Below are 16067 nucleotides of genomic sequence, written 5' to 3' on the forward strand. Positions count from 1 at the left end.
GAAAAAAAAAGAAAAAAAAAAGAGTAATAAACAGCACAATCCTCATATAAAAACCAACGATTTTAGAAGTCATGCTGAATATGATATAGAAATCAAAAGTCAAACTAAAAAGGATGGGAAAGCACAGACCATGACTTGACAAGTGGCTATTATTCTTAAGATAAAAAGGTCATTTTAAAAGCATTCTTCTTCTGAAATAGAAAAGTGAATTAGGGGGAGGGGTGGGCAGGGAGGAAAATGTGCAACAATGAATGAATGGAAAAATCCAAGTTCTCTATTAAAAAAAAAGGGAAGAAAGAATGGAAACACTTTAATCATTGTTTTTAAAACATTAGTATTTCAATATAATTGGTGACAATGTTATTGTTGTTATGTGCTGTGTTGCTTGTGACTCATAGCAACCCTATGTACAGTAGTCCTAAAACCTGCTCTATCCTGTGCCAACATTATTTTCTCAGACACAGCTACCCTCATTATCCCTCCCAGTCACTAAGTCAATCCATCTCATCAAGGGTCTTCCTTTCTTGCACTGTCCCTCCATCCTTCCAAGCATAATGTCCCTTTCCAAGGACTGGTCCCTCCTTGCAACATGCTCAAAGTATGTGGTGACAATATAAAATGGGATAATCATTATGGAAATCAATGCAACATGCCATTTCTATCACTATATGAAGAGATTATCACAGATTCAAATAAGTAAAAAAATGTAAATTTCAAACATAATGACCAGTAACATGGAGAGTGTTTAAAAGAACTGTAGACTATTTGTATATGAGCATAGTCTTCATACCGGACTTTTTTTTAATTTGGGCAATATGCTTATAATCTTAACTTTGTTTAAAAGCATAATGTAAAAATGTATATAAGTTTGAAAGTTTTTTAAAAAATATATGCATAACAAATAATGAATGGAAATAGAATTATAGCTATTTTTATATTTTTTATGCTTTTTCCATTTCTAAATTTTCCATTGGTGTGCATCACTTTCATATTAAGTAAGCTACTCTTCTTAAATCATCTTGGCCGAACTACTGAGCTCGGTAATTAGGAATTCTTTTCCAGCTAGCTATATTAAAATTAAATGCTATCTTTTTCTTATAAATGCCTTACCATTCACAAAATAAGAACCTAGGTCTAGGCATTTAGATTCTCAAGTTTGTTAAAATATTCAGAGGTGGAGCCATGCTACGTTCTTTACCCTTTGACCTTTACACTGTTCTATAATTTATGTCCAATTATTATTGAAATATCATTTAAAGACCTAAGTGAAGTAACTAGCATTTTGGCAAAGCCTTTTTTGTTCTTCCTTATCTCATAATTCCAACGTAAGGGCACACACCATTAGTTAAAGGTCTTCTTCTGGATCTCGATTTTGAAAACTATCATTTGATTTTGAACCTGGGAAAACTAAGCTTATGCCCTTTCTCCCAGCAAAGCCTACTCTATAACCTTGGCAGAGAGTTTCTGCTGGAGATGAATCCATGTCCCTTCTCTTTATTCTACTTGCATTCAGAGAGACACTTCTGAACTTTACCTCGGGTGGAGGAGAGTCTGTTTTACTAGAGCTTGGATATCGAGCTTTCAATTCTTCTGTTGGTGGATAAATTTCATATGGTTCTTTGTTTTCATTTGCTATTTTAACAGTGGAAAAGTGAGAATATGGGGATGGTTGGTATGGTTCATTTTCTGGTTCAACACTTTTAAGAGAAATGCCATCTAAGACATCTTGGGTCGATTGCTTCAAAGTTGTCAGCGTCAAGGTTGGTAAAGTTTTATCAAAATCCACTGGCTAAAAAGACATTTCAATAAAAAAGTTATTAATGAATCATTCTTGGTGAGAAAATACTCAAATTTAGTAAAATGACTTAAAATCAATTATACATTTCTTTCCAATAACAACAAACGGTCATGAATATTTGTAAATTGTTGTATTTCTAATATATATGACTTGAAAGATTTGCAAGCCTGAGTTTGTCTGTTCTCTATATGCCTGAAATGAGGGACCATGAAATACTGTTGGTAAAGATGACCATGCTTTTAAATAAAGCAGTCGTACTCATAAATCCAAACTCTGTAAGGCAGAAATATCTCAAAATTAGTATCAGACGTTGAGCTAAATAATTCAGCTACAAAAGGACAAATATGATAAAAGACTGCTACTGTGATGACAGGAGGTTAAGTGAGAGGTGGGGGAGTAGAGAGGAAGAAGAAGAGGCATGTCATGAGTAGACAAAGAACACTACAAGGACCAAGTCAAGAGAGGATCAACCTGGGGAGAGTGAGATAAAGACAAAGACAGTCCTGGCTATTGCAATTAACAAACAGCAAATACATACAGTCACACAAAAGATGTACAATAGATAGAGGATAGACAGACAGACAGACAGATGGATATAAGGTCTGGTGACCTAGTGGCAAGAAGCTGTGCTATAATCCCAAAGGCACACAGTTCAAGGCCACCAGCTGCTTCGTGGGAAAAGGATGGACAGTCTCCTCCCATGCAATTAACTGCCTCTGAAAACCCACTGGAGGGTCACCTATGAGTCAGTTCTGACTTGATAGCATTCAACAAGTTATATGTGTGTGTGTGTGTGTGTGTGTAGAGAGAGAGACGGAGAGGGAGAGGGGGAGAGGGAGAGGGAGAGAGGGAGAGGGAGAGAGTGAGCGGGAGAGAGCAAGTGCACGCATGTTCTGGTGGCCTAGTGGTAAGAAGCTGTGCTACAATCCCAAAGGCACGTGGTTCAAATACACCAGCAGGAGAAGGATTATATATATAAAACTGTTTAATAGAGAAAGAGGAGAAGAGGGATAGAAGAAGGAAAAGGAAATCACTAGGACAGCAGGATTGGTGGGGAGATGGAGGTTAAGAAATACTTTGGGTATAATGCAGATTTGAGGAGACAGGGAGACAAAAGCAAAGGAACAATAGTAATTCATGATATAAAACACAAGGTACAGACATGATTGTATAAAACAAAATGCACATGAATGAAACAATGTGTAGAGAATAATTATATGAAAGCTGTGGGGGAATGTATACCAATGAAGGAATTTTACTTTTCACAGAGAAGTGCGAACTGGGGGAGTGGGGTGGGCAGGGAGAAAAATGTAACAATGAAAAATGGAAATCCAAAATTTTTGTAAATGTTCATTAAAATCAATTAAAAAAGAATAATTATATAAAAGTAAAGGATGGTATACATCTTAAAATTAATATCTAGGGGAAATTGACATTTTACTATCTCCAATGTATCATTAAATATAAGAAAATTTAAAAGCAATAAAAGAAAACTTAAATAGCAAAATAGCATGAAGGAAAATATAAAATCACAAAAGAATGAAAGTTTAAAAGCAAATAATACAAAAAACAATATAATTTAATTTGTAAAACCTTTTCTACATTTTTTTTTCCATTTTTATCTATTGCTTTCTAGTATAAGACTTTTTATATCATAATAAAAGTTTAAAAATGTGTTCAGAGAAAAACTTTGGATGAAAAGAGTAAATAATGTGGTTTAGTCTATGGAGCACATTTCTAAAAACGTCATGCAGTTTTCTGATTTGTTATTTCCTTTTCCTCAGCACCTTTTGTCCTCTATGTTCCTATATGCATTTTTTGCCACTCAATGGCACATAACAACAACTATTATATACAGAAATTTCCTTCTACAGGAGTAGAATTTAATGTTACTTAACTGTAGCTAAGGCAGTCCAAACACTTTCAAAACAAAAATAACTATAAAACACTTCAATAACTTATTGGGTTCTTTATTATTTCATTTACAAATGTCTTATTTTGCTTTAAGACAATAACTATTGGGAAAAATCTCCTTACCTGATCTGGAATACTTTCATCTTCATCTTTGATAAGAGAGATAGCTGTTTTAAAATAATAATAAAAAAGTATTTTCTTTTATATGAAACAATAACTATCATCTCTATATATATGCATACTGGAAAATATTATTACAATTTTTATTATCAACAAGAAAGAACTTAAATCAAAGCTACTATCAAAAAGAAATCTATTTAGGAAGAAAATAGCCAATTTTATCTCAGGGAATACTGGAGGAGTAAATGACCAAGTCTATAGGTAAAATTAAAACCTTCAAAACGTAGTTATGATCTCACCACTTGTCATTGCTAGCTGCTGTCAAGCTGACTACAACTCCTGTTGTTATGTGCTGTCAAATCGCTTGCGACTCATAGTTACCCTATGCCCAACAGCTCTGAACCCTGTCCTATCCTTAGCCAACCTCATCATCTCTGACACACCTAACCCCTTTGTCACAATCACTGTTGTCAATCCATCTTATCCAGGATCCTTCTCTCTGTATTGTGCCTCCACCCTTCAAAGCATGATGCACATCTTCAAGAACTGGCCTCCTGGCAACATGCCTAAAATATGTCAGATGGAGCTTCAAAATCCTTGCCTTCAGGAGCAGCCTGATTTCACCCTCTCCAGGACGAACGTGTTCTCTGAGCAGTCCATGGTATGTTCAATTACAACTCATAGCAGCCCTATGAACCATAGGTCGGTACCCTGCCCTATCATGCACCATCCTCATCATCTCCGCCACCCTCAAGTTCACCTCTGTAGACACTGTGTCATTCCATCTCACTAAAGGACTTATTTTTTTGCTCACTTTCAATCTTTCCCAGCATGATGTGTTTTTCCAAGAACTAGCCTCTTCTGATAACATGCCCAAAGCATGTATGATGACATTTCCCTATATTTGCCTCTAGGGAGCATTCTGGTTGCACTTTCTCCAGGACGGATCTGTTCTTTTGGCAGTTCATGGGATATTCAATACTCTTAGCTGAAACCACATTTTAAGGACATAGTCTTCTTAATTCTTCACTATTCATTGTCCAAATTTTAGATGCATAGGAAGCAAGTGACAATGTCAAGACTTAGATCAGACACATCTTTTTTTTTCATCCTCATTTTTAAACTTTTAAAAAACATTTATTTGTTATAATTTTAAGGAAAGTTTACAGAGATTTTGGATTTCATTCATACATTGTTGTACTTTCCTCCCTTCCTACCCCTCCTCTCAGTTTGCTCTTCTCCTTGAAGAAAAAATAATATTCTTTCTTGTTATACAATCCTCCCCCACCAAGTCCACTTTACTATGCAGCTCTTGTGATGAAAATACCTAATCATATATTCCTTTTAAAAAGTTCTCTCCCTTATGTTTCAATGCAGTATACACCATTTATCCCCGCTTAAGTTCCCCTCACCCCCAATGTCTCGTATTACAACAGTGGCACTATGCAGTATTTGTCCTTTTGTGACCATGATATATCACTCAGCATAATGTCCTCCAGAGTCATCCGTTTTTGAGGTGGATTGATTCAGTGACTGGGGTAATCGGGATGGGTGTGTCAGAGGCAATGTGATTGGCACAGGATAGAGCAGGGTTTAGGGCTGTTGTACACAGGGTCGCTATGAGTCGCAAACGACTCGACGGCACATAACAACAACAACAAGTCTACACTAAACTATAAGAGAATAAAATTCTATTTTTTGAAGTGTCATTCACATAGAACACTAAGATACTTGCTTTATTAAGTGACTCTGTTAAAAGAAATTTTTTTTATGGTAAAGACTGCTTTATTGGTGACAGTGCAAGTCAATAAATAGTGATCCCCAAAGAAGAGCTCTTTTGATCAGATTACTGGTCCACAGGGCACGGAATGAAACTGAAGCCAGAGCTGGAATGATAATTTGAAGTCAATCCTGCTTCTTGGGAAACGAAGCCACAGCCATCTGATATATGGCATATGCTGTTCCGCCAACTGTAAGAAACATGGTGGCTCTATACAGGAGGGCATCAGCTATCCCACCCTTTAGATACACTGGAATTCCATTATCCTCCTGAAACAGCTTTTGTTTTTCTTGAACTTTATTTTCAAACTGTCTGCGTGAAGCAGTACTTATGGTCCTCTGGGTAATTTGACGAAGAGCCAGCAGATTCCGCAGCATCTTGGCTGTATTTTTTGCCCACCAACAGCGACAACTGAACACCCTTAACGACGTCAGCCCCTAAAAGAAATTTTCGACAAGGCTGAATGAATAGTATTTTCCACTACTGAACTTCTTACTGACACTTTGTGGTATATTTGATGGCAGGAGAAGCTCAGACATCATAGTAAACCAAATTCAGGATGACAGTAAATAGTTGCTGAAGTTTAAAATGCGTGTAAATAGTTGCCCAAGTTTAAAATGATAATAAAATTTGGCTATGTAAGTTCCATTAAAAAAAAAGCAGATATATGCACACCCATGTTTATTGTGGCTTTGTTCACAATAGCAAGGAGTTGGAAACAACCTAAGTGCCCATCAACAAATGAATGGATAGAGAAGCTGTGGTATATTCACACAATGGAATACTATGCTGCATTCAAAAAAAGGAACAACAAAAAAACCCACAAAACCAAGGAACTCATGCAATATTATTCAAAATGGATGACCCTGGAGGACATTATGCTGAGTGAAATATCTCAGTCACAAAAGAACAAATACTATATGGTGCCACTGTTGTAGAATGAGGCTGACATCAGGGTGGGGGTAAGACTGAGAAAAACTGGATAAATTATGTTTACTGCATTGAAGCCAATGAGGGAGAGAATAGTTTAAAAGTAATATATTTTAGGGCATTATGATTATCATAAGAGTCCGAATGAGAGTTGAAGAGTGGAGTATACTCTGGGTGGGGGTGGGGATATGCGGGGGGGACTGTGTACCAATGAAGGAGTTTTTCTGTTGCTTTTCAAGGAGAAGAGCAAACTGGGGGTGGGGGTGGGGGGCAGGGAGAAAAGTGCAACAATGAATGGAAATCCAAAATCTCTGTAGATGTTCATTGAAATTAATAAAAAAAATGTATATACTAAAACTATAATGAAGCTCTACTTATTCCCTAACACAATAAGATTCACTTAAGGCAAATTATGGATTTTCTTTCTGTCATAAAATTATCATAATTTTCTTTATATTACTAATAAATAGCAAAAAAATAAATAAAGGTAATTTCTTAACCTGATTCAGTTTTCTTTTCCTGTTGACCATAGCCTGGGAATTTAAACATGTCACTGACAGTACGTTCCTAGAAGCAAAGGAAAGAAAATATATTGGAAAAATATTTAAAGAGATAAACAGTTTTCATTTTCCTTCATAATTATTTTTCATACAAAAGACCGTCTTTTTCCCCTACAAAGGACAAGAAGATGACTTTGTGAGTAAAATAATCTACGTAACACTGTTCTGAAGAGAAACATAGGGCTGCTTCGGTAATGTAGTGAAAAAGCAAGCTCTGCTACTAACTTCAAGAACACACCTCTCTGGGATTCACCAGTGGGTCTATGTAAAATGACAAGCAGTCTTCTCCCTTTAGGATTTACAACCTTGAAAACCTAATGGTGGGTTTATGGGTCAGAACTGACTCCATGGAAGTGAGTGTGAGTTTTCTGAGAGAGAAGTATAGACTGGGAGTTGGCGTTCCAAGGTGAAGAGATCCAAGATTGGGTAAAGATTGTTAATAATTAATAGATGTGAGGTGAGTAATAATCTTGAAAAAATACTATATAACATGGGAGGGAGTAGAGAGCATGCTAAGTGAAGTAACTCAGGTGCATAAGAACAAATACTGTAGAAGAACATTACTGTAAAAACAGAAGGATAACCAGTATGACGTGTATGGATATGCACGGGGGAAGAGTGGGGGCAAGGCGTCTCAGAGTGGGGTGTGAGAGAAATCACAGGATAACAGCGTTTGGTGAGTGGAGGAAGGGGGGGAACCCCCCAAACCCAACCAATGTGCAGGAATGAAATACAATGTAAACAAATTACTGTATGCAAACCAATAAAAATAATTTAAAAATATTTGTAAGTTAAAGATAGTAAATGAAATTCCATAATTGTGTGACTTCAAGCAGTCTAAGAATATAACCCAAGGAGGCAGATTATCTTTACAAAAATTTATTTAGTAAAATATCTCATAAAGCTTGTAAACTGAGACATTTTTTACATGTCAAATTTAGTGACATTGGTTACATTTACCATATTATACAATTATCATTTCTATTGCTTCAAATATTTCCCCACCCTTAACAGAAACTCAGTGCCACTTCAGCATTAACTTCCCATTCTCCCATCCCACCCACCCCACAAGCGTACTAATAAACTTTGGACTCTATGCATTTGCTGATTCTTGGTATTTTGTATATTTCATTTCAGATCATACAATATTTATGCTAATATCTGACTTGTTTTTCCCAGTGTATAGTTTTCAAGGCTTATCCATATTATAATTTATATCAGAACTTGATTTTTCTCAAGGGATGAATAACATTCTATTACATGCATAACCACATTCTATTATCTATTCATCTCTTTATGGGCATTTGACTTCCACATTTTACCTACTGTGAACAATGCAATCAACTTTGGTCACACAATTGTCTGTATGAATCCCTCTTTCAAGACTCTCAGGTATAATATACCGGAATGTAGAACTGCTAGGTGATAATTTTATTCTGGAGTCCTGGTGGCATGGTGGTTCAACTGCTGTGTGGTTCAGTGCTCACTTGCTAACCAATAGTTTGGCACTTCAAACCATAAGTCACCCTGCAGGAGAAATCTGTAGCCTTAGAAACAGCCTTAGAAACCTGATAGGCAGTGCTGTACTATGCTCTAGGGTTCCAAGTACCTTGCTGATAACTAATTCTCTAGAAGCAAAGTTAAAAAAATATACTGAGAAAAAATTTTAAGAGATAAATAGGGGATTGAGGCCTTCCTAACTTGCTAATTTTTTAAAGTTGGAACTGACTCTACTGCAGTGGCTTTGGGTTGTTTTTTTTCAGTTTAGGATAATTCTATCTTTAACATTCCCAGGAATCATCAAACTGTTTTTAAAGAACAGATCATTGAAGAGGCCGGAATTTATGAGTAGGAATGTGGCATCTGGATTGGAGGAAGATTCATCAACAACCTGAGCTATACAGATGGAACAACCTTGCTTGCTGAAATTGAGGAGGGCCTGAGATGTTTGCTGCAGAAGGTCTAAGACTGCAGCCTTCAATATAGATTGAAGTTCAACATCAAGAAGACAAAGATTCTCACCACTGGGCCAACTGGCAGCTTCATGATAGACAGTGAAGAGACTGAGATTGTTAACAATTTCACCTTGTTTGGTTCCACAATCAACACTCATGGCATCAGCAGTCAGGAAATCAAAAGACAAACTGCATTGGGGAAAAATGTGCTGTCGGGTACCCCTCCAGAGTACTGAGAAGCCACGATGTCAGTATAGAGACTAAAGTGTGCATAATTCAAGCCATGGTTTTCACAATTACTTGCTATGCATCAGAGATCTGGACAGTGACTACGGATGACAAAAGAATGCCTTTGAATTGCAGTACAGAGAACAGCACTGAATATACCATGGACTGCCAAGAGAATAAACAAGTCTGTCCTTGAGAGGGTGAAACCAAACTGCTCCTTGGAGACAAAGATTTTGAAGCTCCAACTCACATACTTTGGCCATGTTGCCAGAAAAAAACAATGCTTGGAGAAGTCCTTGTAGAAGGACATCATGCTCTGAAAGGCAGAGAGACAGCACAGGTAAGGAAGACCTGAGATGAGATAGACTGAGATAGTAACTGGGATAATGGGAGTAGGTGTGTCAGAGATGGTGAAATTGGCACAGGATACGGCCAAGTTTTTTGTTGGATTTTTTTTTGTTTTGTTTAGAGCTATTGTAAAGGGTTGCCATGAGTCACAGGTGACTAGACGACTCATAAAAACAACAACAACAACAACAACAACACAATATTACAAACTCATTATCAATGGATAAGGCTTTCAATTTCTCCACATCCTCACCAAACATTTGTTATTTCCAAGTTTTCTGAGAACAGTCATCCTATTGGAGTAAAGCATATCTCATTGAGGTTTTTATTTGCATTTCACCAATTACTAATGATGTTGAGCATCTTTTTGTGTACCACTGGCCAAAGGTATGCTCAAATGTGAGAAAATAATCTGAAAAGTTGGACTACATGAAGAACACAAGATTAACATCAAGATTTGAGAAAGAACCATTACTGGTCTTTAATATGTGGATCACAACCTTGATCTACATCACATCTTGCTTGCTGAAAATGAAGAGACCTAAAAGCATTTATGGATAAAAGATCAAATCAATACTGAGAAAACAAAAACTTCAAACTGGGCCAATAAGCAACATCATGATAAATCGAAGACTAAAGCTGTTAAGAATTTAATTTTCCTTGGATCCATAGGGAACATCTATAGACAAAGCAGTTAAGATATCAAATGATGTATTGCACAGGGAAAATCTTTGGCCAAGGAATTCTTTAAAGTGTTAAAGAACAAGGATGACACTTTGAAGTTTAAGGTACATCCAACTCGAGTTTTGTATTTTTAGTTACCTCATACGTATGTGAAAATGGAGCAAGGGATAAAGACTGAATAATTGATACTTTCAAGTTTCCATGTTGTTAAAAGACCAACTATACCCTTGGATGGCCAGAAGAAAAAACACATATGTCTTGGAAGAAGTACAGCCAGAATGATCCTTAGAAACAAGTGTAGCAACACCTGGTCTCATGCACTTTGGATATATCAACAGAAGGGCCCGGCCCCTTGAAAAGTAGTTGCCAAGTTGTCTCCAATATATAATGACCTATAAGCAGCAGACATAAAACCTGTCTTATCCTATGTCATCCTCACTATCTCTGACAACTTCAACCCACTGTTATAGTCACTGTGTCAACACATCTAGTTGAAAGTCTTTCTCTGTTACGCTGACGCTCCACTTTTCCAAGCATCATGTTCTCTAAGGACTGTCCCCTCCAAAGAACATGCCCAAAGTTTGTGAGACAAAGTTTCACAGTCCTTGCTTATAAGGAACACTCTGGTTCCACTTCTCTAAGACTTATTCTTGTAGCAGTCTATGGGATCTACAGTACTTTCCTGCAATACCACAAGCAAGGTTATGTCATCGACATAATGCAGGTTATTAAGTCTTCCTCCAATATCAAAGAATGCCACATTCTTCTCCACATAGTTTAGCTTCTTGAATGATTTGTTTAGCTTGGATAGGTGTGGAGAAAGGATACAGTTCTGACATACACTTTTTAACTCATGCAGTGTCTTCTTGGTTTGTTCAGACAACAGGTTTAGATTTTGCATGAGCACGGTTAATGTTCTGGAATTCCATTCTTTACAATATTAGCCATAATTTGTCTACACAATCAAATGCCTTTGCATACACAAATAAGACACAGACTTTCTTTTGGCATCAGCAATGATACGCTTGCTGCCATAGTCACTTTTAAACCCAGCTTGGATTTCCTATAGTTCTCTGTCAATGTATAGCCACTTCTGAATAATCTTCAGCAATATTTTGCTTTCATTTGATATGATGTTGTTGTTGTTCAGCCGAGTGCCACTAAGTTGGAACTTACCCAAAGCTGACATTTCAGTGGGTTTTCGGAGGCAGTAAATAGCCTAAAAGATTATCCATTCTCCGTGGAGCAGCTGGTAGCTTCAAAGTGTGTGCCTTCAGGATTGCAGTGCAGCCTCTTACCATTAGGCCATATATTGCTCCATAATGTCCACATTCTGTTGGATTGCATTTTTTTGAGACTGGAAAGAAATACGGATCTTTACCAGTCAGTTGGCAGGATTTCTTGGCACATCCTGTTGAGTATGTCCAGCATTGTATAAGTTCGTTGGAACAGGTCAGTTAGTATTTCATTATTCTTGGGGCTTTATTTTTTGTCAATGCCTTCAGTACAGCTTGAAATAATTTATTACCATTGGTTCTTGCTCATGTATTACTTCCTGCAATGGTTCTGTGTCAGCCAATTCTTTCTGGTGCAGTGACTCTGTATATTCCTTCTATCTTCATTTGATTCTTCCTGAATCATTCAAGATTTTGCCAACAGCATCAGTATTGCAAATTGAGGCTTGAATTTGCTCTTCGGTCCTTGCTACTTGAAGAACTCCAGCGAGTTCTTCCCTTTTTATTTTCTGACTCCAGCTTTTTTGCACATTTTTGTCACAATACTCTGCTTTGTCTTCTCATGCTGCCCTTTGAAATCTGTTCAGCCATCTTACTTTGTCATTTTTTCTCTTTGTTTTGGCTTCCTGACATTCTAGTGCAACTGCAGAGTCTCTTCTAACATTAATCTTGGTCTTTGCTTTCGCTCCTATTTTTGTAATGATTTTTTTTTAACGATCTTTTGCTTTATTCCTGGATGATATCCTTGAAGTCATCTGACAGCTCATCTGGTCATCTATCATCAGTTTTCAATGCTTCAAATCTATTATTAAGATGGAAAAAGATGGTCAGCAAAAATCAAAAGAGAAAATTTCTCAATGGCATGGACTGACACAGTGGCTAGAACACTGGGCTCAAACACTGTACCAATTATGAAGATGGCAGAGGACCACACAGCATTTTGTTTGGTGGTTCAGAGTCAGAACCAACTTGGCAGTACTTAACAATAACCACCACGACAACAACAATAATACTGAGAAGCGTCTAGTGTCCAGAATATATAAAGAAATCTTAAGATTTAACAATAAAGAAGTAAACATTCCAATTAAAATGTGGGTAAAGAATTTCAGTAAATATTTTCCAAAGAAGATATACAGTGGCCAATGAGCACATGAAAAGATGACCAGCAGTGTTAGGATCTACTGTTGTGAGCCATCTGTACAGAAATGAAAATAAAAACCACAGTGAGATACTTCTTCAGACTTATTAGGATTGCTGACAAACAAGGAAAAAAAAGTAAGAAAATAGCAAGTGGTTGCAAATATGGAGCACTGACAACCTTCATACATTTCTGGTAGGAATATTAGGGTCACCACTGTACAAAAGCAGTTAGGCAGTTGTCAGAAAATTAAGCACATAGTTCCTATATGATTCAATAATTCTGCTCTTATAAAGAATTTTTAAAAAATCAATGTTTTTGAACTGTGGTGCTGATGAACAGTATTGAATATTCTGTGGAATGGCAAAAGGACAAACAAATCTATCTTGGAGGAAGTGTAGCCAGGGTGCTCTTTACAAGCAAAGATGGTGAAACCTCATCTTATAAACATTAGGTATGTTGTCTGGAGGGCCAGTCCTTGGAAAATTATATCATACTTGGAAAGGTAGAGAGTCAGAAAAACAGACAAATATTCTCAACATAATAGATGGCCATTGTGCCTATAACAATGGATGTGGTGGAGATTTTAAGAATGACACAGGATAGAGCAAGGTTCAGAGGGTCCTCATGAGTTACAGTCGACTCCATAGCACTTAACAATAACATCATCAACTACTATTCTTAGGTATACACCCAAGAAAACGAAACATATTTTCACATAAACAGTTGCGCACAAATATAAATAGAAACACATCTTAAAGGTAGAATCCACCCAAATGTATACCAACTTGTTAATGCGTGAACAAAATGTGATATATCCATGCAATAGTATTTTTTACCATAAAAATAATGATGTATGCTACAATATGAAGAAACATACAAAACATGCTGTGAAAAGACATCAAAAGCAAAAGATGCTGTGTTGCTTGGTCCCATTTATATGAAATGCTCATAAGAGGCAAATCTGTAGATGAAGAACATATATTCATTATCAAGAACTAGTGGGAAATAAAGGAGATGAAAGTGCCAAGTAGTGGGTATGTGGTTTCTTTGCAGGAAACAAAAATGTTCTAAAAATCAATATGGCAATGGATCCATAACTCTGCATATAAAGGCCATTGAAATATGTTTCAATAAGGTTTAAAAAGTAAACCTTATAATCAATAAATATTTATTAATTACCACCTTTTTAAAAAAGAAGATGTAAACAAATAAATAGCATTTTATAGGAACAAAAATATGACCATCATTTTATTGACAATAATTTCTTTGTAATGAAAAGTGTTAAAGTTCTTTGGGAGAATGTGTTTGGGTAATTACCTTAGGTTCTTTCTGTTGCAGTTCTGGAGTAAAAACGCTTTCCAAATAGTTGACTTTTTCTGCCCAAGTACTCAATTTTCTATATTCTTTTTTCATTTTTTCCAATCTGAAGAAAAGAGACAAAGAAAGGTCATTATAAAAAAAGCACATGTAGCAGCACGAAGCACAACAATGTGGCCTCCACTGCTCCCACAGTTATTTGGGGGGAAACTGCTGTTTAGCTTTGAATATGCAGGATCCCTTAACTCAGGCAACAGGGAGGTCCTGGGCACCTGAACAGAGGTCAGAAGACACTTCCAGAAGGGAACAACAGCCTTCCTCCTTGGTCATTCAGATTAAAATGGAGCAGCAAGCCTCAGCAGGAAACAGCAATCCTCAACAGGGAGCAGCAAGCCGCCACAGGACCCACTAACCAGGAGCAAGTTAGACAGCAGGAATATGAGTGAGGTACTTGGGGTGGGGGGTAATCACTGCTGATTGCAGGAGCAATTTGGGAAACTTTCACTTAAGCAGGATGGAGTGAGACAGCTGTAGCTAAAATGGGATGGCAGACTCAATTCTCAAGTTGAAAACCAAGGCTTTCTGGTATTCCATTCAGGTCTCCCCTCATGTCCTCCTTCCCCACAAGCATCTGCATGTGTGTTCCATCCCTGCAGCCCAGTGTGCGTCTGTGTGTGCACCCACCCTACATGCATCCTTGTGTGCACCTGACAAACTTTCTTCTGGACCAGTGATGTCAGATCAAGAACTGGCTATCACTTCAGGCACAAAAAACTCTACCATAGCAATATAATGAAAGAAGCAGGCTACCTCATTCCCTACACAAGACCAAAGCAAGATGTCACCCCCCCCAAAGTGACACAGTTTCAATGAATTTCCTGAAGCCAGAAAGTCTAATGGCACTTTCTGACACAGAATTTAAAAGAACAATGAATGAGTATTTTCAGTTGGTGAAAAACAAACTTGAACAATTACAGGACACTGCAGCAAAAACAAGGAAGAGCTTAAAAAAACAATCCAAAACAATACAAATAAAACAAACAAGGCATTAGAGGTACTGGAAAAATAAGAAACTACAATCCAAAAGATGAGGTCCAATGTTTCAGATGCTGCCAACATGATGGAGGGACACATGAATAGAGTTAAAGAGATGGAACACAGAACTAGTGAGAAATAAGAGATCAGAATCATCACCACTGATCTGCCAGAGTAAAAAGCAGATGAAAAAAAGGAAGAAAAAAGAAGAAAACCTAAGATTAATGTGGGACACAATCAATTGAAATAACATGCACATCATTGGAATCCCAGAACAGGAAGAAGCAAGTAAAGGCACTGAAAAAGTTATGGAAGAATTGCTAGAAGGAAACTTCCCAGGAATAATGGAGAATGAGAGAATATATATTCAAGAAGCTGAGAGAACACCATCTAGAATAAACCCCAAAAGAAAAACACCAAGACATATCATAGTCAAATTGCCAGAACCAAAGATAAGGAGATAATTTTGAAATTAGTGAAGGAGAAACAAAGAGTAACTTTTAAGGGAGAGCAAATAAGATTAAGCGCCAATTTTTCAGTGGAAACCACATGAGCAAGAAGACACTGGAATGGCATATTTTGAACTCTCAAAGAACACAACTGTTGACTGGGAATACTGTAGTCAGCAAAATTGTCCATCAAATACGAAGGAGAGATGAAGATATTTCCAGAAAAAGAGAACCTAAGGGAGTTTGTGAAAACAAGACCAGCATTGCAGAAAACACTGAGAGATGCCCTTCTTACAGAGGTGCCACAGAAAGCAGGATGGACCAAAGTAACTAGCAACAACACCAAAAAGAACTCAACAAAATGACAGCAATAAAACCTTGCCTCTCAATAATCACACTGAATGTGAATGGTTTAAATGCACCACTGAAGAGAAAAAGAGTAACAGATTGGATATAAAACCAAATCATCAATATGTTGTCTACAAGAGACACACTTGAAAAATGAAGATAAAGACAAATAATAAAAAGGTGGCAGGAAAAATATACCAAGCAAATGGCAACTGGAAAAAGGTA

General features: G+C 37.0%; 1 protein-coding gene across 1 annotated transcript in view; it reads right to left on the reverse strand.

Annotated features, from left to right (window-relative positions):
- LOC102861346 overlaps positions 1–16067 on the reverse strand; it is a 119467-nt gene that overhangs the window by 48935 nt on the left and 54465 nt on the right. Inside the window, exons 10-13 of the mRNA XM_006889147.1 lie at positions 14011–14116; positions 5851–6049; positions 3836–3879; positions 1535–1789 (exon numbers count right to left, since the gene is read on the reverse strand). Coding sequence (XP_006889209.1) covers positions 1535–1789; positions 3836–3879; positions 5851–6049; positions 14011–14116 — 604 coding nt within the window. The remainder of the gene's footprint in view (positions 1–1534; positions 1790–3835; positions 3880–5850; positions 6050–14010; positions 14117–16067) is intronic.

Source organism: Elephantulus edwardii, unplaced genomic scaffold (genome assembly GCF_000299155.1).
Source record: "Elephantulus edwardii isolate Elephantulus edwardi_28Jun2011 unplaced genomic scaffold, EleEdw1.0 scaffold00075, whole genome shotgun sequence".
Classification (NCBI taxonomy): Eukaryota; Metazoa; Chordata; class Mammalia; order Macroscelidea; family Macroscelididae; genus Elephantulus; species Elephantulus edwardii.